Genomic DNA, 24,922 nt, shown 5'->3' with positions numbered 1-24,922 from the left:
CTTTCTACGGCATTGGATCGGGGCTGGGGGGTTAAAGAAGGGGAAAAAGGGGGGGAAATGGGAAATTGGGGAATTGGAAAATTGGGGGATTGGGAATGGGAAATTTCACGTCCCGAAGTCTAGAGTAGAAGGAGGGTTTGGTTGGCGGCTCGTACGTAGGAGTTACTGCTCAGTATAATGAGAACAGCGAAAGCGATGCGAAGCATAAATTTGATTATGACGATTATTTTATCATTTTTTTTTTTAAAAAAAGAGATTCTAACGCACGTTAATCACGTGTTAGATAGCTTTTCGACTATCGATTTGAGGCGCCTTTTCCGGGGGGGGGGGGGGGGGTGCTTTGAAATTTAAAATGAGAACCATTTAATCACTGACTCGCTTGTGAGTGAGTTGAGATATAGAATTCTTCTTCTTTTTCTCTCAATAATGCCGTCGTGATTACCTACCTACTTACCTTACCTACTTGCCTACCTGGCTTACCTGGCTACCTACAGTACGTACTAGGCAACTACCGCTAGCCACTTAAGCGAGAACATCAAAACCAACAAGAGACGTTCAGCTAGGTAGGTATCACTTCTCGATCAACGCAATAATCACAAATCCAAATCCAAATCCAACTCCCCCCCTCCCCAAGAAAACCACCATCCTATTCTATTCTATTTTTCAAACCCCCTCCATCTCTCTCAACCTTTCATCTAATCTAATCTAATCTAAGCAAACTATTCGAATCCGCACTATATACGCCAGCCAGCCTTTCCGACCGCGACACAAGCTTCACTTCTATCCGGCACACGGTAAATACTCTAGTCCAAATTATCAAACAGCGACTTATCTAGCGTATCCCACGCAGCATGCAAGCAGCCAGCTCTCTCTCCATCCTTTCTCTGCCTCGCGTATCCTGAATCCCATTCGCCGATTTTGCTAATTGCACTGTCGAAAAAGCTTTTCTGTCTCTTTCTCCCCCCCCCCCCCCCCCCCCCTTTTTTTTTCTTCTCTTTTTCTTCTCTTTCTTTTCTCTTTTCTTTCTTTCTTGCAAAGATGCCACCAAACGTGCTCGAGCGGATTGAGTTCGAAAGAAAGCATTAGGTTGCCGGCCTATTGATCGATTGATCGGCTGATTGATAAATAAATAAGGCAGGTGATCTTTAAATCTCGAAATCCTTTATTATTATTACTATTATTCTTCATACCGAACCAAAGCCCCGCTTTCCTTCTTCCCAAGCTGGATCGCTGCGTTCGTCATCTTGCCTGCGGAAACGGAGATATCTGAGGTGCGCTATTTTTGGAAAGATGGGATTGGCTTGCCATGGCTTGGCTTGACTTCTTCAGCTTTTCAGCTTTGAAGACTTGAAGACTTGGCTTTGCTAGCTAGCTAGCTACCAATTCATATCACTACGTACATCGTTTATTCCCCCCCCCCCCCCAGCCCCATCCCCTTTTCCCTTCCCTTCCGTTCCGTTCCCCTCCTCCTACTTGCAAAGAAGAAGTTAAAAAAACATTACTAAAGAAAAAAAATAAAAAAAAATAAAAAAAATAAACCACCTGCCCCCTCCCCCCACCTCCTCAACCTCCTTACATACCGTGCTCTCACACACCTACCTACCTACCCACCTACCTACCTACCCACCTCGCCAATCCATTCCTATCGCGCCTTCAAGTTCTAAACGGCGCCAACGCCCGCTAACACCTCTTCTTTCCGTAAAGTATACTTCGTATACCCATTTCAAACCAAACCAAACAAAGCTAAACTGAGATAAGCTAAGCTAAGCTAAGCTGATGTACTTACAATCGATTTAGCAGGTACCCTAAGCGCTTCGCCTCAAACTCATCTATCGTCAAAGGTAAAAATTAAGATTACGTGACATTGACGGGAGCTGTTCTTGATTTATCTGATACCAGATTCACATCTGAATCCTAAACAAACCCACCTCCATGACAAGAGCAACAGCTAGAGCCACAGCCACAGCCATCGCCACAGCCATCCATCACACCCCTTGTATCCATACATACATCCTCACATCCCTCTACCCTCACATCTCTCTACCCACCCATCCACCTAGCCCGAAATGCCCGTGCTGGCCAACCTCAACTTCTTGAAATCCGGCGTGCCCAGTCCCGTCACCGGATCCCAGCCCTCCACCGCCGGGAAGCCGCTCCCCGGGATCTGGCTACACCCACTGCTCTTGCCGGCCACGATGTCGACCAGGCCGCTCACGCCCTTGGAGTAGAGCCAGGGGTTCAGGAAGCCGAACGGCGGCAGGCCGTGGGAGATGCGGTCGCCGTTCAGCAGCGCGACAACGGCGGCGAAGGCCGGCGACGAGGCGGACGTGCCCGATACGAGCTCGTCGACGCCCGTGATGATGGTGTGGAAGTAGACGCCCTGGGCCGACACGTCCGGGTAGGCGCGGCCCGAGACGTTGAAGAAGGGCGTGAAGGCCGGGTCGGCCTGGGTGCTGAGCCAGGCGGACACGGCGGCGTCTTGCCACGCGGGCCGGGCGAAGAAGTCGGAGAATCCGCCGCCCGAGAAGGAGACGGCGAGCTCGGGGGCGACGTAGCGGGTGGCGCCGACGGCGGTCACCCAGGGGCAGGAGGCCGGGAAGGCGGGCGTGTAGAGAAGCTTGGAGGGGTTCGTGGAGGAGCAGTTGGAGCCGGAGCCCGAGTCGCCGGAGGATGCGAGGATGGTGACGCCGCGCGCGGTGACTTGGGCGAAGAGATCGCAGACCGTCTTTGCGTAGGTGATGGGGACGCCCCACTCGTTGTCCCCGTACGAGATGGAGATGGTCTGCGGGATGGTCTTCCGGGCCAGGAGGTCGGTGAGGAACTCGAGGTAGGGCTCATTGTCCAGCTCGTAGTCGACCGTCTCCGGGGGCCGGCCTCCGGTCGAGTAGTAGACGGCGGGCGTGGGGTAGGCGAGTCCGAGGCCGTACTGGATGTCAAGATTGGCTTCGACGATGCTCTGGGGGCCCCCGGTAGCATCCTGGGTGTTGAGACCGCCGTTGATGAGGACCTCGGTAAAGTCGGACTCGTTTCCGTAGGTCCCTGGGACGTAGGTCTCGAGAAACTGGGCGAGATCGTCGTGTTGCGCGTACTGCTCGAGGAAACCCGCAAGACCAATCCGGTTACCGTTGCGACGGGAGCCCCGGAAGTGCTTGAACTTGTACAGCGCCTTGATGCAGTCTGGCGTGGTGGAGACGTTGCACGCAACCGTATCGAGGCCATCGTGGATATCGGCCGCCGCGCCCACCTTGTTGAGGGCGACGGGTGCATCGAAGTCCTTCACGATGGTGGACAACTGCGGAACGGGGGCGCTGAACTTGATGGTCGGCGCCACAATGTCGACGTAGGCGTGGAGGACAGCCGGGAGACTGTATTCCAGAGTCCGCGCAGCCGTCTTTCCAGACTCGGAGTTCTCGAAGATCTGGTACCTGGTAGCGAGAAGCGTCTCCACGATCCCGATGGTGGTGTCGACCAGCACCCAGTCGTTCTCGATCTTGGCCTGGGAGGTCAGATTGTAGGCCGCGAGCCAGCCGAGCACCTGCGTGAAGGAGTCCTTGGGTGGTGCGATCATGGAGTTGACTTCCTCCCGGCTGAGATGGCGACCGTAGGAGGGATGGTCGGGGGTACTGGCGTCTAGGACCTTCTGCTGGAAGAGGCCCACATTGCGGTTCTTGAGATGGATGCGCAGCCTGAAGCTCCGGTTCGAGTCGATCTCCGGGGCATCTTTCTTCACGATCCACGGGGCGGGAGCCGCTGGCAACTGCTCGAAGACGCGGTATTCTTGGCTGGCGGCAGCAGCAGCAGCAGTGCCAGTGGCAGTGCCAGTGCCGACGACGACGAGGAGGGCGACGAGGGAGAACTTCATGGTGGGTGGGGAGAGCACCGATGGGGAGAGAGAATGGGGGAGAGAGAGAGGGAGGGAGAGGGAGAATGGGAGAGCGAGGGGGAGAAGGAAAAGGAGAAGAAGAAGACGAAGAAGAAAAAGAAAACAAAGGGGGCCATCCACATTGTATCGTGATGGTATTCACCTGACTCACCTCATATCACGACGATGGTCCTGCATCTGCATCTGCATCTGCATCTCCTCCTTCCTCATCTCCATCCCCATCGGTACCTTCCCCCGCCGGACAGCTGCAGCTCACTGGCGGGTAGTCCAGCTGCCTCTTGCCTCTTGCCTCTTGCCCGATCGAGTGCTCCCTGCCGAGTCCTCAGTGCTCAGTGCTCAGTGCTCAGTGCTCAGTCCCTAGTCTTTAGTCCCTAGTCTTTAGTCTTTAGTCTTTAGTCTTCAGTCTTTAGTCCTTGGTCCTTAGTATTTAGTCTTAAGTCCTTAGTCCTCAGTCCTCAGTCCTTAGTCCTCAGTCTTTAGTCCTCAGTCCCCCCTCCCACTCCCGTCTCGATCTCGATCTCGATCTCGGTCAATCTCGCTCGTACGCCCCCAACCTCAACCCCAACCTCAACCTCAACCCCAACCCCAACCGGTCAAGCATTCAAGCACCAAACACCAAACACCAAGCACCGGCCCGCATTCGCTTGGCCGAGCTTAACCCCAAACAAGCAACCCGTGCCGTCATTTCCAAGCTCTGGGCAGCACACACCTACACATACACATCCGGATCTCTTCCGATCGAGAAAGTGACGGGACGGGACGGGACGGGATGCGATGATTCTGATCTGATCTGATCTGATCTGATCAATCACGTCCGGCGTACCTGCCAAGCCCTGCAGCTACCCCCCCACCCCCCACCCCCCACCCCCCGCCACCTTCCCGATCGGACGTAGCCTCTTATCCCGTCGACGGGATCTGACAGAATCGCGTCGGCGACTCTGTGCAAGGGGCCGATATTCAAATCACGCCATGTGGGCATGTTGCACACGACATGATGAGATTTGGAGTAGAGGAGTAGAGGGGATGATGGGGGGGGGTTGGGTGGTTGAGATGCCAAAAATATATATATACGAATATATATATATTTATATATGATACCCTACTATCAGTATCCAGTGCTTTCTTTCCGTCATGGACGGCACAAATACCCGAAATAAGCAGATCTTGATAGCGACCTTGAAGAGAGAGTTATCAATGAAGCTTTGGAGAGAGAGAGCCCAGGTGAACCATTCTAGTCTAGCGCCCGTCTCGGCTAATTATCCCAAACGAGCCCCCTCGGTTAAATTTCTCCAAACAAGGTTTCGGTTAAGGCCCTTCCTTCTGTTTACATCATGAAGACTGATATTTTCATCTCCCCTGGGAAACTAACTGATGACTGATAGTAGGATCGTGACCAGGACAGACGGCTACTCTGGAGCCTGGCCTGGCTCTGAGGATCATGACATCTGTTTATCAGCCGGTAGATGTATCTGAGGCATAGTAGTTATGTGTCTACGATTCGAAATCAGAGCCGTCAAAGCGTTTCGGGAAATGGGCTGCGCAAGTAATGTAGAGAAATGATTTTAATTCTGTTTTGTCTTCGGGGCTGGAGTTCGATGGTTGAGATTACTATCCTCGTGGAGAGCCCCTTTCTCTCTCCCCTGCATCGCCTACAAGCTCTCGATCGCTGGGGATACGCTGGAACGGCATCGTCATCATCATCTAACCTCCCAAGCCGCGCCGTGCAAGAAATCACCGGAGTCCCAGCCAGAATCCCCCCACCCCTCTCTCTCTCTCTCTCGCACACACACACACACTCAGTTCAACGATCCTCCGCTCTCCTCTGATTCAGCGCAATCCAAGCCATCATTCTCCATCAACGGAACTGCGCCGACGGCACTACCCCCAGCACTCGCAGGAGCAAGATCATCATCAGCACCATGATCCCTATCCTGAGTCCAAGTAATCCTAACCCCCACCCTCTCAAAAGGCTTCACCACATCCCCCCCATCCCTTCTCAGCACCTCAACAACCTTCCCCTCCCACTCCACCATCTCCAAAAACTCCTCCACACCTCTCTCCTCCTCAACAGCATCACCCTCCACGGCCGCCACCTCGCACGCAACTTCCCGCAGCGCCGCACAGGACCGCAGCAGAGGCACCCTCGCCAGGACGGGGAGTATGTCAGCGCTATACGCAAAGGGCAGCACGAGGCGTTCGATCCGCGCCAGGACGTCGGCTGCGAAGTTGAAGTCGCGGATGAAGAGCACGCCGTGGATAGGTTGCGAGATGAGCGGGTGTGTGCCGGCGGCGGCAGTAGCAGTAGCAGTAGCACCAGCACCAGCAGGAGTAACAGCCGGAGCCAGAGCGAGACTGAGAGAGACAGTAGGAGGAGGAGGTGGTGGTGGTGGGCCGCGGAACAGAAAGAGTCGGAAGGGATTGCGGGTTGTTGCGTGCAGGCGGGGGTGCCAGAAGAGGTCGGCAGCGAAGTTGACAAAGTAGATTCTGTTGGGGATGCGCTCGTAGCGGGTTCTGTGGTTGAGGTTGTTGTTGTTATTGTCGTGGCCCAGCAGCTGCGGGAATCGGGCTTCTGCCTCGGGGAGTGTGTGGCCGGGGTGGATGACGAAGTTCCAGCCGTGGGGCTCTTCTTTTTCTCCTGCGGCTGCGGCTCCGGCTCCGGCTGCGGCGGCGTGGTCGGCTCCTCCTTCTCCTCCTGCCGTGGCGGCGCGGAGGTTCCTGGTGACGGTGGGCCGTCGGGTTGAGGTGGCGATGCAGATGGTGTAGAAGCGCTGGGCCTCGATCCGGGACTCGGCGCAGGTGTGCAGAACGGCAGGGACACGCGACTGCGCCTGCAGCTGCTCGGCGCCGCCGAACGCGGGCGCGGGGTCGTCCATGCGAGTCCTCACGGGGACGATTCGAGGGTGAAAGGAGGCATGCATCCAGATTTTGCGGCGGAGCTCGATGACGAGGCGGCCGAACTGCGGGAAGGATACGATCGGCAAGGGCTCGACCGCGGCATCACTATTGACATTGAGTTTGGGGAGGCTCAGGCAGAGATCGCGGACTCGGGAGGAGGATGGGTTATTGGATGTTGGTACGGGATTGTCTGGCTGGGGGCCTCTCGAGTCGGCAGCTTCAGCTTGCGCCTCGTGGTCGGAGTCGGAATGGGACGCCATTGTTGTTACTGGTCGTGGTAGTAGTTCTTCTGCAGCAGGCAGGAAGTGGGTAGTTGCCTGTTCGATCTGAAGTTCGATTCGGGTGGAAACTTCCAGATGGGTGGTGCTTTTCCGCGTCAGCTTTTATTGTTGTTGTTATTCGATATGAAGTTCGAGTCGAGTCTGAACTTCAAGGTGAAGAGCGCGTTCCCACGTCAGGTGTTCTTTGCTGTTATTATTCACGCTAGAAGTAAACAGTTCTCGCTTATTTTTCGTTAGCGCGTAATAGGTCAACCCCAAGGATTCACTCGTATCGTTGCTCCTCTACCTTCACTCTTTCAAGCTCGTCCAGTTGGCAGCCAATCGAAGTCGAAGTATCAATCTAAAAGAGGGCCGACCGAGTCGGCTGGCCTGGAATTCACGGCTTCGAGCTTTGCTCAGCAGACCCCCTCGTCTCGATACCAGAAACGATTCTCTAGGTTCGCCTGCTTTTCCTCGTATTCCACCAGGGCGTATCAACGGGATCTGGGATCTTGCCGTATATGTACCGGGACCCGGCGTTCATCTCACTGAACATGTGTTCCCGAACTGTAATCGGCAGATTCTCACGGACCGACAACTACAGTTTGGATGCCGGTATACTCTCGCTGACTTAGCGAATTAGGTTCTATCACGAGCCTCATTTCGATCTATGGTGATGAGATGGATATCTCGAGGTTCCGGATCATGCTGGGCCACTCGGAGCAAGCAAAGGGCGATTTCAACGACAGCATATACTTGAATGACGGGAACGACTTTACATTCGCGGCAAGAGCTGGCAAGGTTTCCGTGATAATGACAGAATTTAACGCGCTCCTGTTCTCGGCAGCTCTTCCAGGCAGGATTTCGAAAGCCTATAAGAGGCAGAGGAGAGCAGAGTCGAGGCTGCCGGGGATATTGGAGGCCTAGGCTTTCACAGCGGTGTAGATGGTTGTAGCGTGGTATATTTACTTTTGTAGACACTGGTACGGTTCGATGGTACTGAGTATACAGGTGCTATATAGGACAGTGTAAGATTCTCGGGAAGATACAGCTTGGCTTGGATATGGGGCTGTGGTTTGAAAACTGCACGACACGAAGCATTGTGCGCTTGGGCATATCAATCTCATTCAAAAATAAATCTTTCTTACCTGCAGTTTATTTGCTTTGGAGCACTTCTCAGATGAATTATCAAGCCGTGGAGCGCAACCAACGAAAGCCCGCCATGATTACAACCCCAGGCAGTGATCAAGTCTCTCGGCTTCAAGCTCCATTATAGCTCACCAAAAGCTCAGGAGAGACACCTGTCTGTTTTCATGCGCTAAGCTCGTCTATTTTAGCGCTAATTATGAGGTTTGTCAACCCCATGTCGCTCCTTCCACCTTGACTTCAGCTTCTCATCAACCACAAGCCGCAACACAGCACACAATGTCACGCTTTCAGGAGCTCCTCGAGGCTCTCCAGCGTTTGGAGACGAAATTTCAAGCGCAGGACTCCGAGATAGCGACCTTCACTCCCTTTGGTCGTCTGCCACTCGAGCTCCGAAATAAGATTGTAGGTGAAATCTACGGCGGCCGCCTTCTCACGCTCTATATCATAATAACGGCTGACTTTTGGACCTCCAGTGGAAGATCGCGAGCCATCAACCTCGCACGGTGAGGCTCGTTCATTATTCCATCTCCACCTGGCCCCGTCTCCTCCCCGACGTCGACATGGCCGGCCAGCTCAACCTCGAGATCTACGGCCAGTCTCGCCAGCCAGCAGTCCTCCATACCTGCGCCGAGTCCCGCAAGGAAGCCAGCAGATACTACGAGCTTGTCCGAGAGCAGGCACGACCGTTCAAGCGACTGCTCACCCGCGAAGAGCTCGCCGCCCCGGGCGCTGTCCAGGAAGCCACCAAACCCAACCAGTACCACGCGCCCAACATCGTCTATATCAACTTCGCAGTCGACAATTTTCTCCGCCTCCTGATGGGCCCAGCGACGACGGACGGTGTCTCCGTTCTGCAGCCGCTCAACTCGTTCAACTTTGACAACAGAGCGATCAACAAGATTGAGAGATTGGTCGTCATCTGCTCGGCGTGCGGGACTTGCAATACCCTAGTGAGGAAGATCCGTCGGCACTTTCGTCCGCAACTGAAAGAGATTACGGTCCTGTTCAGCAGGTCGAGTCTCCTCAAGACGGATGAAGACTCGGTCGACGCCACGCTCGCTATGCGAGAGACGGCGAAACCCTTCGAGGCTGCGCTCAAGCACCAGCTTCGAACGAGGAACTTGAGGCGTGCTAAGCTGAGCTTCTTCGTTTGGCCCGTCTTGGAAAAGGTGAGGTGAAGTGAAGTGCAGTAAGGTCCAGGTGAAAAGCTGAATCATTCTCGTCGGCGCTTCTGGGGCTTTGAGAGCTTGTGGAAATGGGTTCTTCTTGAGAGCTATCTGGGATTTCGCCGTTGGACTCGCATACGGACGGGATGAGATGAGCTAGCTTCAAGAATTGCATATTGGTTCATCTGCCTACTCTAGCTAGAGCTTAATAACGTATCAAAATGATTGCTAGGATGAGAGATATGACCTGCCACACATCAAAGTTTGACCGTGAAAATGGCTCCTGCTGTTTTGAGTGAATGGAATCGCGGAGGTTTGTGCGATCGAAAATAGCCATACCGGTATTAGGATTGCTTATTCGGTGCTATTCAGCTTTGGTCAGGCTTCGTTTTCTCCCCCGCGACTACAGCTTGTGAACAAGAAACTTGCGGGAAGAACGAAGAATAGGTATAATAACAAACAAGTCCTAATATTGTTCTGTCTGTTTCGCGTCTCTCAACCAGCTTCAAAAAATAAAAATAAAAAATATCCATGAGTCCTCCTCGACCACGTCTTCGAGAGCCCTCATCTTGTTTCCTGCGTCGTCGACAACCCGATAGTAAATGGTCTTCTTGCTGTTAGCCATGCGCTCTCATCACGTCCTCCCGCATCACCGAGTGCCATAGTTCTCGGCGGTAATGGCACATATGGGCAAACGGGTTACCCTCCTTGGCCACGAAGCGCCAGTTGGAACCCACCTCCGCAACAGCGACCCCCCTCGTCTCGCAGGCAGAAACCAGGCGCAACGCGGAAGGGGTTACCCGTACCGAAGTTGGTGAGCGGGCGCCCGTCGTCGCCCCTCGGCGCCGCGACCTTGTGGACTTACCCTCCTTCGCTGACGAGCTTGACCTTGTGCCGGAGGGCTTCGGCCTGCGACTCTGCGCACGCCTGCAGGATGGTCCGGAAAAGTGGGAGCTTGCTAGGCACGCGTGCATGCATCTGTGCTCTCTGTTCTCTGCTCTCGCAGGTGCTCCACGCCCAGAACATGCGTCGGAGTCCCAGGGGGAGCTTCGGGAGGAGAGGGAAGCTCGTGAGTGGTGAGTGGATTTGCAGAGGAGCAAACTGCTCCAAGAGCAGTCGAAGTCGGCTTTTGTCCTGCTGGGAAGGCTCCAACGGCGCGGAGGTGGTTTGCGTCTTGCTGCATGTTCAATGTGGTGCGTGTGGGGATCACTGACAGATCTTGACTCGGAGTAGGTTGGTCAACGGCGAAGTGCTGGGTACTAGCAGCAATAGCGCTGAAATCCCGAGGGTGAGAGGACTGCGGTCTGTTGGGAGACTCGACGGTAGGGACAACGGCTTGGTTGTTGACTTGGGAGTCTGCAGTCGAGTCTTGTTTCTGGATCGCGGTGGCAGAGCAGCTACGTCCTGCAGAGCTGGACATATCGAGGGGTAGATTCGGGTTGTAGATGGCACTTGGCTGGAGAGAGGGTCGAAAATTTGGAAATATCGAATAGCTGCAAGGAGCTCTCATCGAACTCCACCTCGGGTGCATCCATCGATGGATAGACGTTCACTCTGTTCCTTGCACCTTTCATCGATTTCTTTTCGTTTTGAGTGTCGAAAACACGAAGATCTTGGAGGTATAAGATATATGAAAAGTCTCTGAGAGAACAGGTGACGGAATTTTAAGTAAGCGCTTTCTTCTCCCGTACTTGCGTTCACCTTCAAACCTCACGAAAGTGACTTAGAGAAAAACTGTGATTTACATGGATTCCTTCATATTGTTGTTTGGGGGACAGAGTTTCATTCAATTACTATACATCAACCTGCTTCCATAGCTAGAGTAGAAGTCTCGTCCTTCCTGCCCCGATTCCTTTACTCTATCTAGGGAAATCCACACAATAATCTGCCCAGTCCATCATCCAGAGCCTGTACACTACTGCATTTTCTGCCTCCAATTTGGCCCTTTCTGCCTCGAACTTCTCCACTCTTGCCATTCGTGCACTCCAATTGGAGTTTTCCTCCTCATCTTCGAGCGCTCCTCCGACAAGATCCACTGGGTCGATAGTTCTCACCCACGAATCAGGGACATGGCAATGGAGCCGGAGATCTTCAAGGAATCTAAGCCTGACATTCTCCCAGACGGCACACCTAACTATGCCATCCCACCGCAGTTCAGGCTGGAAATGATGCCAAATGTTGTGGAGTTCGATTTTAATCTCCTTTGCTGATGCGTTTCGGTGGACCGCGTTCAGCAAGTCTAAGGCTTTGGTGTATTGCCACCTCTGATACCAATGAGCTCTCGCGAACATCGAAATGTACTGAACTTGCGCGATTACATCTCTGTTGAAGGGAAGCATCCCATGTGTTCCGAATTGGTGGCCACTCTTAACGATGTGGAATCGGTCCACCGAGAAGTTGATGAACAGTGCACCGTGGCCGAGGTTGTCTTCTGAAGGGGAACCCCGATTAATTTTGCGATTCGCAACGAGGAGTTCCTCCGCCTGAATTTCTGCGGCCCCTCGCACGTACTTGGTGTAAAATTTCAAGGCCAGCGCTCGCGACTCACGGTTGATCTGTAAAACCGCTGGGTGTTCGGATTCCCCTTGCATAGCAATGACAGATGGACCAGTCGCAGGTTGACTAAGCATAAAGCTCGTATCTTGTGTAACTTTGACTGTCCTTGGTTTGTATGTGCAGATATCCCAGATCATCAAACGCAGTTCAGTCGGTAGCTTCTCGAACAATGGGAAAGCCTTCACAGGTACAGACTTGTCGATGTAGAGGCGAGGCAGTTGGTTGAGCAGGCGCCGAACTCGGAGGCTTAAGGCGTTCAGAGGATATGTTGACCTAGGAGCTGCTAGTCGGATAGGTAACATGCTCTTGGAGGTGGACGCTGATGCTTTCGAGGAATCTTCTATTTGCGGAGAGGATCCGGGAATTCGAACTGGGGGTCCGGAGAGAATGCCTCTGCTAGGTTTCGTGATCGAGGTGTCTATCAGCATCGAGATAATTTGGTTGAAAGCAGCAGTTATCTCAGGATCTGGTTATTGCTCTGCGTTGGATTAGTTTAACAATAACAAAGTCTCGTACGCGTGCACGAGACTAAACATGCATCGATGGGACGTACCTTCTCCTTGTGTGACCGACGCGTCGGCCTCATAGGCGTGGGTAGCTTGGGGTTGCTCCATTTTGTAGATCGTTGCTGTCGTCCAATTTTGTTTTGCACGTTGATGTTTCCGATCGATGACTATGGTTCAGAAGAAGATGAGGTAACTCCCTAAAGCGCGTCGAGAGATAAAGGTTCGATCTCGCTTAATTTAGCGCGACAACACTAACCAGCCATGTCACTTGACTTCTGAACCCAGCTTTCTCTATAATTAATTCACCTTTCTTTACACAGCAGGAGCTTTGAATCTAGCCAGTCCTCGGCAGTCCTGGACTATATATCCACTTAAAGCTCCCCAATCTTCAGATCAATAAACGCTTCCTTTGACCTCAGATTGATCACAAAGCACAAGTAAACAAACATTGAAAAAACACTACGGGATTCTAATACCCTGTAAAATAACCAAAACAAAGCCCCAAAATTTCATCTGAGTCTCACTTCACCGAGGAGTGTGAAGGAGTCTGCCATCAGGCCAAATTTTGGATCAGTGGGTGGAGAGGCTTAGACCTGGAGGCCTTTTGCCCTGAGTTGGTACATAGATTCGTATTTATTTCGTCTTGATAAAATCACAAAGGGAAAGTAAATATGGCACTGTTCTGTTACTTTGAACATGCTACATGCTTGGGATGTCAAGGTTAAGAGTAGAGAGAGTTGGGGATCTTGATTTGAAATCGAGCTTCATATATTATTTCGTAACAAGTCTATATACATACTATCATCTATCTTACACCCCGAAGTAGGGGTATGACGCGAAGGAAACGCTAAAATGTACATCTTTGGAGGGCTACAATCAAGAATGTAGTTAGAAAGGGAAAGGGGGCGCCGTCACAATCTCACCTCTACCAGCTTGTGCTACAGCACCCCTCATGCTCCCCTCGTCTCGGCCGGTAGTGCTTACACCCCCCTCAAGCTTCGAGTATTAGCTCATCGCAGCCGCCGACCACCCTCATCCACCGACGTCGCCAACCTCCTACCTGCCCCTTCGGGTCGTACCTCGCCTGGATATCCCTCAACCTCGCTGCGTTCGTCGGCCCATACAGCTGACCGCCGCTGTACGTACTCATAGAATAATTCGGGTTCGCATACATGTCCGCGGAGTAGATGCCTTGCTCCTTCGCCACATCGGTCAAATGGTCGACGCTCTGCTGCATTGCCCCCCTCCAAAAATTATCGTTTTCGGACGAGGCCCATGCAAAGTACACAATAAGCGGTATGGGAGAATCAGCGTAGGGGAAGGCCGAGTCGGTCGCGTACTTCCCGTACTTAAGGAAGGGCTCTAAGCTGCACGACAGAAAGGGCATGCCTTTCAGTAGGTTACCATTTCCCCAGAAGCTCGACTCGTTGTATATTGCTGTCGTGAAATCTTCCGTGAGCCCGGTTGTGGATAGGGTATGGAAGGCTCCGCGCTAACCGGAAGGGAAGGTGGATGGTATGCTACCGACGCAGGATGCGAACGTCTGAGTCCTGACGGTAGAGAAGGTGGTATCGAGGTTAAGGAATGGGTCAAATACCGCAGGTCGGTCTGGTCCGTCGTAGAAGAATATGACGATCACATTCGGCACTAGACCTCCTTTAAGGGTAAGGATGACTTGGGTTTTCGAATCGGTGTTTCGCGACTGGAACTCGTTCGTGGCTTTAATTAAGGATCTCGTTGCTGCCGAAAACCCGGAGGCCGCCCCGGATTTGACTCGGTTGCGATAATGTTTAGAAGACGATGCTGGTGACGATTCCGAATCGATTGAGGCCATCCTTGAGCGCTGAGAAGAGATCGGGCTAAGCGGACTTGACGGTGGTGATATTTCCGTCGGGCAAGATAATATAAATAAGTTGACGTAAATGGCAAGCAGCTTACGTAACATCAAAGCGAGCTTGGGAGTGCACCTACCAAAGTATATACGCTCAATTATAAGTTCACAGAATTTGAAGAGGCGTGTTTATTTAAATGATTTGAAGTTCGAAATAATAATATTGCAACGGGAGGGCCAGCTATCAAATAGCTTGCGAAGTGAGGAACCTAATGCTGAACAGCGACCTAGCAAGGAGGGGGAAGATCAGTACAGGCGTAGCGTGCACGTTCTTAAAGCCTCCAAGTAGAGTATGTATTGAGGTGTCAAATCGCAGCGCAAATGAGGGAGCGTCGGGATCCTTCTTGCAATGTGCCGTAAAAAAAATTTGGTGCGTTTGTAGGTCCGTTTGTATGTGGTTCGTGCGCGTAGTTGTCGTATTAGGAAGGAAAGGAGTGATTGGGAGAGTATTCGAATAGCAGAAGCAGGTCGAATAGTAAGGGGTTCAGCTTTCTCTGAAACTGTAATCAGCGGGGAGGTCTGATCAAGGCACCAACACTCGGGGGGCAGAGTGCTGGTCGTTTGTTGCAAGCAGCGATCCGAATAGCAAGAGCAGGTCGAATAGCTGTAAGGCAACAAATTTGTCTATACAATGCTTCTCAGCGAATTGAAGTTGATCTTTCTTTATGATACGGCTGTCGAAGGCAGTATTGTATTGAGTTGCTACCTAAGAGTACGCTCTGTAATGAGAAAGAAAGATGAAAAGGAAAAGAAGAGAATAAGTGCGAGAGAAGAGGTCTTATAGGTAGTCTTGCCAAGACGGGATGCTAAGGTCACGAGGTAACGTGTAACCTATACGAATGTTGTCGCTTGACCTCCGCGTGAGCCAGCGCCACTACTACCGTAAAAACGGCTATAGGACGGCCATAAGACGGTCTCAAGCTCGGGGACGATTAAAAAGGTGAACTATTCTTGTTTTATAAATAGTATTGATTTTAGACGGTCTAGTTACCGATTTATTTTCAAACCCGATTGCTTGGAAAGGAGAAGAAAAGGTGAAGCTTGTGAGTTTGGCTGACAGGCGCCCTTGAGCTTTGATTGGTGTGATGACAGCTAGCTAGCAAGCTTCTGAAGCAGCTGAGATGGCGGATAGGAAAAATGACTTTTAAGCAATCGATCGCTGCTAAGGACTTCTGACTCTGGGAAAGTATTATTGTAATATAGGCCAATCTAATTAAAAGCTTCTATCTTATATCTTACCGACAGCCTTTCAAGGCATTGAAAGTTGGAGCCCGCGTCCTCTTTTGAGAATATAAACACAAACATTTTTTCTAAAAGAAGGTTAGAGGATCGCTCAAATGAGCTCTTACCTGCCTTTAAGGTAACCTACGAGCTTTGTGAACTGACTATTATAAGTCAACAGATCATGTTTTCAGACCGTTCCGGCATTCCTTTACCTCGTCATCGAAAAACTATCACGAGTCATCCAATTCCGTCAGTATATTAGGGTCCAAACAAGCAAGCGTCTTGAAAACTTGAGCAAATCGAAAATAACGCCCGACCCTATCCTCTTCTCCTTCTTTCCCGTTAAAGAAAGCGCCTACGAATACGGCGTGGTAGACCCTGATAATATAATGATAGAATCCTCAAGTTCCTTTTACAGCCACAGCTTGCGATGATATGCAAAAACCAGGTCCCAGGGGTACGAATATGTGCGGAAATGGCGGAGAAGATAGTGGCGACAGAAAAACGTGACTCGTGTGCGGAAGTTATTTGATAATCCGGGTGTGGTGCACGACGAAGAAGACGAGGGAGAAGGGCAGAAGGCAAAGGGAAAAGAAGATGAAGAAGATGAAGAAGATGAAGAAGAAGAAGAAATAGAAAAAGAGGCCAAGCAAAGTCTTGATACCGGTACATGCCAAACATTTCCAAGAAAGGCGTGATAGGGTTAATAAGGCCGAGATGCAGCACGTGTCAGCTCTCGTAATAAGCTTCGGACGGACGTCTTGGTTCTATTACCAGGTCGTAGCTGAATGACTGGTATCAAAGGCGAGAAGGTTGATGTGGTATTGGCTAGAAGATAGCAACTATTAGGGAAGGAAGATGACTCTCCCACTATCTGTCCGTGCTCGAATACTATCACGTGGCCTGGTCCCACGATAATCGTCCCATCCATAATCATCCATCCCAACTCCGTCAACTCTCACCCGCTGCTCGACAACGACAACGACAGCGATCGGCTTCGCATTCCACGAGATGCATTTGGTGGAGAGGAGAAGTCGCCCCTGCTGCCAATGCCGTCGGTCTGACTCGCCACATCGCTTATACGGAGTAATGCAGAGATCCTTGCGGGAAAAGCCGTCCACCGGAAACTCGTACGTTCGTTCGTTCGTTTACTCTCGACACCCCGACGACATCTGGTCGCCATGGTAGTTGGTGTGTCACCGGCATCCCCAACCTAACGGCGGACATCCACGACAGAACTTGCAATAGCAGAGTCGAGGGCAGCCCGCAGGCGTGCTGCAGAGTGGATGATCATCGATCTTGGGGGGTCCTGGTCTTGGTGAAAAGCTTGGAGAAGGTGGCCAGCCAAGATCACGAAGATGGGGTGCCGATTAATAAGGCCGAGGAAGTTGAGGCCAAGAGAGGCCTAAGAAAGCCCAGCCGCCAGCCGCTTTCTTCAGGGTCCTCGTCGTCGTGAATCGTGCATCGACCCCATGGAGAAGCGTGGAGCCGCATCCAGGTTCTCCACGGCGAGGAGATGCCGGTGTGTCGCGCAGTCGTCACTGGCCAGAAGATGCTGATGGCCTGTCTGGATGGGGATTAAACTGGTGGAGCTGGCCGAGGTGGCCGAGGTCCGTCTTGCCGTGGAGACTCTGAGACATCGCGACAGCGGCCGGAATTGTTCACGAGAGGACCATTGAACCAACCGAGTCAATTGAATCAAAAACACTGACTGGCCCTTGGACGACGTGCGCGTGGAAAAGAAAGTGGACCGCCCGTTACTGCCGTTGTTTACCCAGATGATATTGATGCGGAGGCGGGGATTGGGGATTGGGGATGGGGGATGGGTTGGGGAACGAGATGGAGTGAGTATATATCCATCTGCCGTGCTGCGCAAGACCTTTGTGATGAGTCGCATCAAGCTGCCGCTCTCCCCTCCTCTTCTTCTTCCTTCTCCTCCTCTTCCTCCTCCTCCTCCTCCTCCTCTCCATCTTCGCAAGCCGTCGCCTTCGCATCACGATTATCTTCTCCCAGCTCCACTCCATCGTCGACCATCAACGTCTTTCTCCATTGGAGCGATCGACATCAGCATCCATAATCATGGAGCCACAAGCCATCGAGCCTTCGTCCGATGTTGTTCATAGCAGCAAAGCCAACAAGATTGCCCCCATCGACGACCATGCCGTCACGGGCGCCGGGCATATCACCGTGCGGGAGTCCCTCGTCCCCGTGGCGCTCGTCACCATCCTCTTCTTCCTGTGGGGTTTCGCGTACGGCCTCCTCGATGTCCTCAATGCCCACTTCCAGACGGCTCTTGGAGTCTCTAAGGGTGCAAGTGGCGGATTACAGTCTGCATATTTTGGTGCTTACGTAATAGGCCCCCTTACCTATTCCGGCTGGATCGTCCGCAAGTTCGGCTACCGATGGGCCTTCATTGTCGGGCTGTGCATCTACGGTGTCGGTGCCCTGATTTTCTGGCCGTCCGGTGTGAAGCGATCGTAAGTGTTTCTTCCGTCTCGAAGAAGGGGTCCAGGGCCGCATTCCATTCTAATCCGTCGATAGCTTTGTCGGCTTCTGTTTTTCCATGTTTATCGTAGGAAGCGGTCTTTCCACGCTCGAGGCCGCGGCCAACCCGTTCATCGCAACTTGTGGACCTCCTAAGTACTCCGAGCTCCGTCTCACGCTCGCTCAAGCTTTTCAGGCGATCGGCACCGTCGTGGCACCCGTGCTGGCCTCGCAGGTCATCTTCAAGAAGGTCAACGACACATCCCTGGAGTCGGTGCAGTGGGTCTACCTGGGCATCGCCATCTTCGTCTTCCTCCTGGCTATCGTCTTCTTCCTCATCAAGCTTCCCGAGGTGACCGACGCCGACATGGCGGCGCAGGCGGCCGAGTCGGCCCAGGATACCGACTTTGAGGACAAGCCGCTGCGGCAGCAATACACCCTCTTCTTCGGTGTCGCTGCCCAGTTCTGCTACGTCGGCGCGCAGGTCGCCTATGCCGCCTACTTCATCAACTACGTCTCTTGGATCCGCCCCGGCACAACCCACGCCACGGGGGCTAATCTGCTCGCCGGCGCCCAGGGCTGCTTCGCCGTCGGCCGCTTCGTGGCCAGCGCGCTGCTCAAGTTCATCAAGCCGCGCCTGGTCCTCATGGGTTTCATGACGGGCGTCATGATCTTCGCCGTGCTCGTTATCGTCCTGCAGGGCGACGCCGGCATGGCGTCCATCTTCCTGGTGCTGTTCTTCGAATCCTGCGTCTTCCCTCTCATCTTCACCCTGTCTATCCGCGGCTTGGGCCGGCACAGCAAGCGCGGCTCCAGCTTCGTCGTAGCCGCCGTGAGCGGCGGCGCGCTCTTCCCGCCCATCCTGGGCGTCGTGGCCGACTCCTTCGACGGCAACACTCAGAAGGCCTTCTTCATCCCGCTCATCGGCTTCACTATTGCAATCATGTTCCCCATCTACTTGAACCTCTTTAAGTGGAAGACGCTCGACGGATGGACCGAGAACGTGAAGATTGGGACCGCAGCCGCCGTCAAGGATATCGAGACGGCGTCCCTGGGAGGCGCTGATGATGCGAAGAATGGTGGCCGCACCATTGAAATCGAGAAGACGTGATCGGAAAATGAGAGTGTGAGATGGCGAGAGGGCATGCTAGCATAACGGCGTTTTGGGATACAGATATCCAATGATTGTCAACCTTGACATGATGATTTATGATAACTCAAGACGAGAAGGGCCTTACGCATAACGTAGAAGACATAATAATACAGGAAAAATCTATAAACCAAACATTCAAATTCTTTAATATGAAAAGCACCGATCCCAAGTTCAAATGTTTCCCCCCTCCCCTCCCTTTCCTCCCATCCCACAGCGGCACCCGAGTTTCTGGCCCTGATTCGGATCCGAACGTCCTTCTCTATTGACCAACTCAACAGTGACACACACCATACACACACGTTAGGACATGTATCAGCTTACGAAGAAAGGCATTCAGGCTTTAAGGCTTCTCGGATTTTGTTTTTAAGTCTTTTGTTTCTATATATGCATACATTTACATATACATAATCCTCCGCATCTCGAACCCGGCACGGAGAAGAGACAGAATGAGACCGACTTTTTTTTATATCTTTTTATTTCACGTATTTAAAAGCCGCGCCTTCTTCTTTTCTTTTTCTCTTTTCTTTTCTTCTTCTTTCTTCTTCTTTCTTTTTATTTCCTTTCTTTTGTTATACCTCGCCTATCCTTCTCCGCAGCCGCGTGCTTCTCTCCTTTCCTTTTCGCTTCCTAATATCGAAGATGTTGGCTGCTTGGTTTGGCGGATGGATTGTAAGCGGATGGGTAGATAAGGGAGGTGTGGCGGTTGGATTATGGATACATTCGTTTTTGATGGCGGTGTTTGTGTTGATGGTATGTTGGTGTTTGCTGATATCGAGGCTGCGGAATTTGCTAGCAGGGTGTTCTGCGAGGCGCTTGTTGAACGGTAACACGGGGATACAAAGATGAGGGAATGAGTTCTTGATTGATTGTCTGATGAAATCAGGGAGTAGCCCTCAACTTATACATCTGGAGAGGTCTTGACACGTGATAGGTCTGTCACCTGAACATATCCGACAGCGCTTGCAATCGCAGTATCGTGGATGTAGCTGCAATGGCTATAATGCTCGCAGTAATTTGCTGCAGGTGGCATGGCTGTTGGATGAATAGGTAATTGCGGCCATGATTCCGACTATTGATTTGAATCCCGATATGCAATGCGATGCGAGTTGGAGCAATTGTAATTGAAAAAAAATTATTAAATCAGAGAAAACTAAGACGAGATGTACTCCGTATATATAAGCGACAAAGGGCCGCGCTCAGTTTAGATAGATACGTTCGCTTTTAGCACAGGATAGGCAAGACCCAATCGTCCATATCGAACTCAAACGGGCTTGAAAATTTCGGCGAGTGACACTCGAGGGGATACGAGCAGTCCGGTCACCTGGTATACGAGAACAAGCCTGGTACAAATGACCAAAACGACCGGCCTGATGTGCTCCCAGATTTGTTGGACCTGCATGGTGGCTACGTGCCTTTCTGTTCTGGGACGGAGTGAGGTCAGCTCAGGTCAATGAGGTTATCAATTCAATTGTATTACGAAGATGGAAGAGTTACCTGACTATGAGATGCGGTGTGAAATGGCTGTGCTTGGTTGAGTCGATCGAGGAAAAGGTTGAGGTTGAGTTGAGAGAAACGGTCATAATATAGGTAATATAGGTTGGTAAGCAGTCATTATATAGATTGGTAAGCAGAAGCTGGAAGCTCCTTCCTTCTTTCTTTCCCTCCTTCTTCCTGCCTTCCTTCTTCGACTCCGACATGAAGTCATTGCCAGCCCCGCGGACGTCACCATGTTGTGAGCGGATGGTGATCTTCCGTTTTGGACAATTGGGTTGGGTTGGTTGGATTGGTTGGGTGGTTGGGCTGGGTTATGATTATTTCTTCACCTCTCCTTTTCTAACTCTTCTCCTTCTCCTTGACCCTCCTTCTCCATCACACCTTCTCCCCTTCTCCCCTTCTCCCCTTCTCCCCCATCCATCTCATCTGATCTCTATCCCCATCTCTATCCCCATTTCCCATATTTTCTCGATTCCACTCCCATCTCCATCTCCATCTCCATCTCCATCTCCATCTCCATCTCCGTCCCCATCTCCATCTCTATTACCAACCGCCTCTTCCTTGGGGAGGAAAACAATGTTCCGACGCCATTAATTCAAAATATCCCTCGCTTCCCGCTGCCGGTGGTCCGTTGCGTGCTACTTCGAAAAGAATCAAGAAATGACAATTAATCATACAATCAACGAGGAGAACGACCATGCGAACAAGAGACATACGTGTATCCTTCGCCCCCGATGAGAAGGAAGGGCCACGATTTGTGCATCTGCAGAGGGCGAATGCAAATGCGGCTCAAGTCCAATCGAGTTTCCAAGCAGCAAATATACAGAACAGAAACAGAGAAGTTACAAGTAAAACGAGTACACAAACACCACCACCGTATGGACCGTCGACACGGTGTACAAAAACTCGAACCAGACCTCCTGGCCACTAAAGGCGATCCGCTTGCTGGCCTCAGTCGGGTGCGCAATACCCGTCTTCTGATCCCGCTGGAGTAGGGCCTCCCGCTCCGGCATAACAGGCGGGTCGATCGCGTAAGCAATGGGCGTCCACAGCGAGGAGACCAGGAACAAGAAAGTCATGGGCGGCCAGAAAACGTGGATGGTGAGGCCGATGAAGATGCCACGCAGACTGGTATCCGGGGCGAAGAACACCTTGTAGGAAGTGACGGCAACGGCGGCGAGCGTGAAGTAGACGAAGACGAAGTGGAAGATGGCCATGTAGTTGAAAAGGATGGTAAATAACCGGCGCGGCATGCTCTTGCGGTTCTGGGCATCACGCTCGTTCAGGGCCGAGCCGAGCGAGCCCGTCGGCTTGAAGGCGACGACGTTGCCGCCCAGCCACCGGGGCAGGATGAAGGCCCGCATGATGGACAGCGCCAGGTACGGCGACATCCAGAACTGGGAGCGCGAGTCGCGTTGGCTCGTGTGATAGCCAGACGGACTGGACATGGCGACCTCGCAGAGGCGGTTGCAGGCCACGGAGGCGGAGGCGCCCCAGATCAGCCAGCGCAGCTGCGTGACGGTGCTGAAGGCAACGAGCGGCTTGCCCCACGCGAGCACGATGGGGACTACGAACATCGACAAGGTCAGCAGCACCGTGAAGATGCCCAGCATGGCGTACAGGGCGCCCAAGAGGCGCTGTGCCACGGTCATCGACCGCACGCTGTCACCGTACAGACAGAAGTTCAGCTTGGTAGCCGTCTGCACCGTGCCGACGGCCCACCGCGTGCGCTGCTTCAGGTGCCCGGCGAAGTCTTCCGGAACCGTGCCGAACTGCAGCGGTTCGTGGATGTAGCTGGTCTTCCAGCCCTTGCCTATCACCATCGTCGACGTCGCCACGTCTTCGGCGAGGGATCCGGTGGGGAAGTTGCCGATCTCGGTAAGTGCTTCTCGCCGGAAGATGTAGCCGGAACCGGTACACCATGCCACCCCAAGGGCGTCCTTGATGGGCTCGATCACGTGGACAAAGAAGTTCAGACTCTGCGCGAGAGGATCCGAGACGGGCGTGTTGTAGAACAGCTGTGGTGGGCACGCGAGCGCCATCTTGGGGTCAATGAGCAGATGAGGGAGAAGGGCACGCAGCCAGTCGCGTTCAGGAATCTAGCAAGAGTCGAGGTCAGCATGGCGTCGAGGTTCATACGGAAGAAGGAAAGACGAAAGAGATGCCGGGGGACAAGGGCGAGAATCCATAACGCTCCATCACTCACCATATCGGCATCCAGCGCAGCCATGAACTCGCCCGGGCCCATCAGGTCCACCTGCTCGAGCCCGTAGTTGAGATTCCCAGCCTTGAAATGGTGCGGAACCCCGGGGAACTTGGGCCGTGCGATGTAGAACACATTCTCGTAAACGCCGGCGAGCTGGTTGATGTACGCCTCCAGGCCAGCCGACTTTCCGTCGTCTAGCACTATCACCCTGAAGCGGTCCCGAGGGTAGTCCTGGTCGCAGGCAGCACGGACAGTATCAAGCACGATCTCGTCATCCTCTCCGCAGCAGGTGACAAAGACGTCAACCGTGGGGCCGTCTTCGCCACGCAGGCGCAGTTTGGGCCGCTGGCGTTTCTTCAACCCACACATGAGTAAGAAGTTGTGCATCTGTGACGGGATCGCGACGAGGATTTCGACCGCCAGGAAGGCCCACGCGCCCGCATATATGGTATTCTGGGAATTCTGTGCCATGATCACGCAAGCGATGCGCAAGCCCAGGTACGCAAAGTACAGGAAGGTATTCCCGAACATGAGAAAGGGCATGAATCGAGACACTTTGCGGCGCCAGCCCTTAAAAATTTCCACGTCGTCACGTTTGTGTAGGTGGGCGATGGAATCTTCGGTGAAGGTGTACTCGGAGGAGAGTCCCGAGGTGCTTTTGGAGGTATGATGCGGCTTCATGAGGGGAGCGAGACTGTGATGGCTCTGTGAAGAGCCATTGCCCTGATACTGCTCGAGGCGTCAGCACCAGATACTTGGGATCCGTGTCGGCTTTTCACCTGCCGGATGGCAGGGCAGAAACAGAAAAGACCACAGTCAGAGACGGAGAGGGGAGCCATACAAAACAGGGGGACGTTGGCCGCGAATCGATATCGATGGGCGTTGCTGGTCCAGATCCTGGCACCGACTCCAGGAACGAGTGCCTCTCGGGCAGTGCTGAGTTTGGCCACTCCTCACTAACAGCACTTCCTCCGCCTACCCAGGTAGAGGAGTCTCCCGAGTGGTGCGACCAGGTATTGCTGTTGCTGCTGCTGCTGTTGTTGTTGGGGTTGCTGTTGGCAAGCGTGGACCGCCGCGACCTCGTAGCCACGGGGATATCGAGACCGCTGGTGTAGTGGTCATTGCCATCATTACTCTTGATGTCGGCCATCTCGAGACCCACGATGTTGCGTGAGGCCATGGTGCCGGAGAGGATTGAAGCGATTGAAGAATTCCTCTCTCTTCTTTCTCTCCGTCTCCCTCGCTTCTTGCCCTTTGAAAGCGTGCACGACTGACTCACCCACGCCCACCTGGGAGGTCTTCGCTCAGTAGTACGGTCGGTATGAGGAGGTAAACAACAAGCAAGTACTACCTACGCACGCATCCGTAGACAAGACCAGTTCTGGGTACCTTCACCAGAGTAAGGGATGATGTCGACGAGGGAGGAACACGACCGACGCGGACTAATGGGAATTCACAGCCGAGTTAAGTCACTCAGTCAACCTAGAAGTATAACTAATTTCAAGTCAGGTCCATGGTCCAAAGTCTAATAAGATGAACGGCTTTGAAAGTCTAAAATAACTTATCTACCTTATCTGGAATTTGCGGGTACTCGAATTGGCTTACTGGCTGTCGTGTCGATGGAGGTGGTTCATTCCGTGCCCCGGCCCTTGAATTAACACAACTTGATAAGATTGTTTTGTTTTCTCTTCCATCCGGAGAGAGGCGTTGGAGACATGAGCAACTTTCATTCGTATTTTATTTTCAGAATGGGAGCGGATGGCCCCTTTCCTCGCCCACTTTCTCGCTAAGGCCGTTCAATTCCGTAAGTAACAACTCATACCCCTGCCTTATCCATGTCGGACTCCGATTTATTTCTGGTGAACGCGCTTAAGAAGTCGTCGTGACGCGATGATTTACATACGAAGAAAGTTAGTTGTAAATGCGTGCATCACATGGCTGTGGCTGGGTGGCTGGCGGGCTGGAGTAGCGGGCTCGCTCGCTACGTAGTAGGTGGCAGGATGGAGCAGCGCGCTTCGAAACTGGCCGCCTTGTGCTATGCTACGGGTGGCGTTT

General features: G+C 52.7%; 9 protein-coding genes across 9 annotated transcripts; 2 read left to right on the top strand and 7 right to left on the bottom strand.

Annotated features, from left to right (window-relative positions):
* Nucleotides 1–2,056: 2,056 nt before the first annotated feature.
* L3040_008135 (uncharacterized protein) lies at nt 2,057–3,862 on the bottom strand (the record flags this gene model as incomplete). The annotated part of the gene is made up of 1 exon (XM_007290984.1): nt 2,057–3,862. The coding sequence occupies one exon, from the start codon at nt 3,860–3,862 to the stop codon at nt 2,057–2,059; it is 1,806 nt and encodes a 601-aa protein (XP_007291046.1).
* A 1,817-nt stretch (nt 3,863–5,679) lies between these two features.
* On the bottom strand, nt 5,680–7,038 carry L3040_008134 (uncharacterized protein; the record flags this gene model as incomplete). The annotated part of the gene is made up of 1 exon (XM_007290983.1): nt 5,680–7,038. One exon carries the CDS (start codon nt 7,036–7,038, stop codon nt 5,680–5,682), a length of 1,359 nt encoding a protein of 452 aa, XP_007291045.1.
* Nucleotides 7,039–8,463: 1,425 nt separating this feature from the next.
* L3040_008133 (uncharacterized protein) lies at nt 8,464–9,365 on the top strand (the record flags this gene model as incomplete). Its single annotated transcript, XM_007290981.1, has 2 exons — nt 8,464–8,589; nt 8,661–9,365. 2 exons carry the CDS (start codon nt 8,464–8,466, stop codon nt 9,363–9,365), a joined length of 831 nt encoding a protein of 276 aa, XP_007291043.1.
* A 946-nt stretch (nt 9,366–10,311) lies between these two features.
* Nucleotides 10,312–10,773, bottom strand: L3040_008132 (uncharacterized protein; the record flags this gene model as incomplete). Its single annotated transcript, XM_066157367.1, has 1 exon — nt 10,312–10,773. One exon carries the CDS (start codon nt 10,771–10,773, stop codon nt 10,312–10,314), a length of 462 nt encoding a protein of 153 aa, XP_066010459.1.
* A 439-nt stretch (nt 10,774–11,212) lies between these two features.
* Nucleotides 11,213–12,523, bottom strand: L3040_008131 (uncharacterized protein; the record flags this gene model as incomplete). Its single annotated transcript, XM_007290979.1, has 2 exons — nt 11,213–12,375; nt 12,463–12,523. The coding sequence occupies 2 exons, from the start codon at nt 12,521–12,523 to the stop codon at nt 11,213–11,215; spliced, it is 1,224 nt and encodes a 407-aa protein (XP_007291041.1).
* An 883-nt stretch (nt 12,524–13,406) lies between these two features.
* L3040_008130 (uncharacterized protein) lies at nt 13,407–14,249 on the bottom strand (the record flags this gene model as incomplete). Its single annotated transcript, XM_066157363.1, has 2 exons — nt 13,407–13,852; nt 13,913–14,249. The coding sequence occupies 2 exons, from the start codon at nt 14,247–14,249 to the stop codon at nt 13,407–13,409; spliced, it is 783 nt and encodes a 260-aa protein (XP_066010458.1).
* A 3,360-nt stretch (nt 14,250–17,609) lies between these two features.
* On the top strand, nt 17,610–19,125 carry L3040_008129 (uncharacterized protein; the record flags this gene model as incomplete). Its single annotated transcript, XM_007290977.2, has 2 exons — nt 17,610–18,007; nt 18,072–19,125. The coding sequence occupies 2 exons, from the start codon at nt 17,610–17,612 to the stop codon at nt 19,123–19,125; spliced, it is 1,452 nt and encodes a 483-aa protein (XP_007291039.2).
* A 1,303-nt stretch (nt 19,126–20,428) lies between these two features.
* On the bottom strand, nt 20,429–20,747 carry L3040_008128 (uncharacterized protein; the record flags this gene model as incomplete). The annotated part of the gene is made up of 2 exons (XM_066157359.1): nt 20,429–20,588; nt 20,662–20,747. The coding sequence occupies 2 exons, from the start codon at nt 20,745–20,747 to the stop codon at nt 20,429–20,431; spliced, it is 246 nt and encodes an 81-aa protein (XP_066010457.1).
* Nucleotides 20,748–21,503: 756 nt separating this feature from the next.
* Nucleotides 21,504–24,047, bottom strand: L3040_008127 (uncharacterized protein; the record flags this gene model as incomplete). The annotated part of the gene is made up of 3 exons (XM_007290976.2): nt 21,504–22,760; nt 22,868–23,596; nt 23,709–24,047. The coding sequence occupies 3 exons, from the start codon at nt 24,045–24,047 to the stop codon at nt 21,504–21,506; spliced, it is 2,325 nt and encodes a 774-aa protein (XP_007291038.2).
* Nucleotides 24,048–24,922: the final 875 nt, after the last annotated feature.

The sequence above is a fragment of the Drepanopeziza brunnea genome, assembly GCF_022702325.1.
Source record: "Drepanopeziza brunnea f. sp. 'multigermtubi' strain 214-2 chromosome Unknown ctg15, whole genome shotgun sequence".
Classification (NCBI taxonomy): Eukaryota; Fungi; Ascomycota; class Leotiomycetes; order Helotiales; family Drepanopezizaceae; genus Drepanopeziza; species Drepanopeziza brunnea.
The sequence above is the reverse complement of the archived record's forward strand: the minus strand, read 5'-3'. Positions and strand labels throughout refer to the sequence as shown.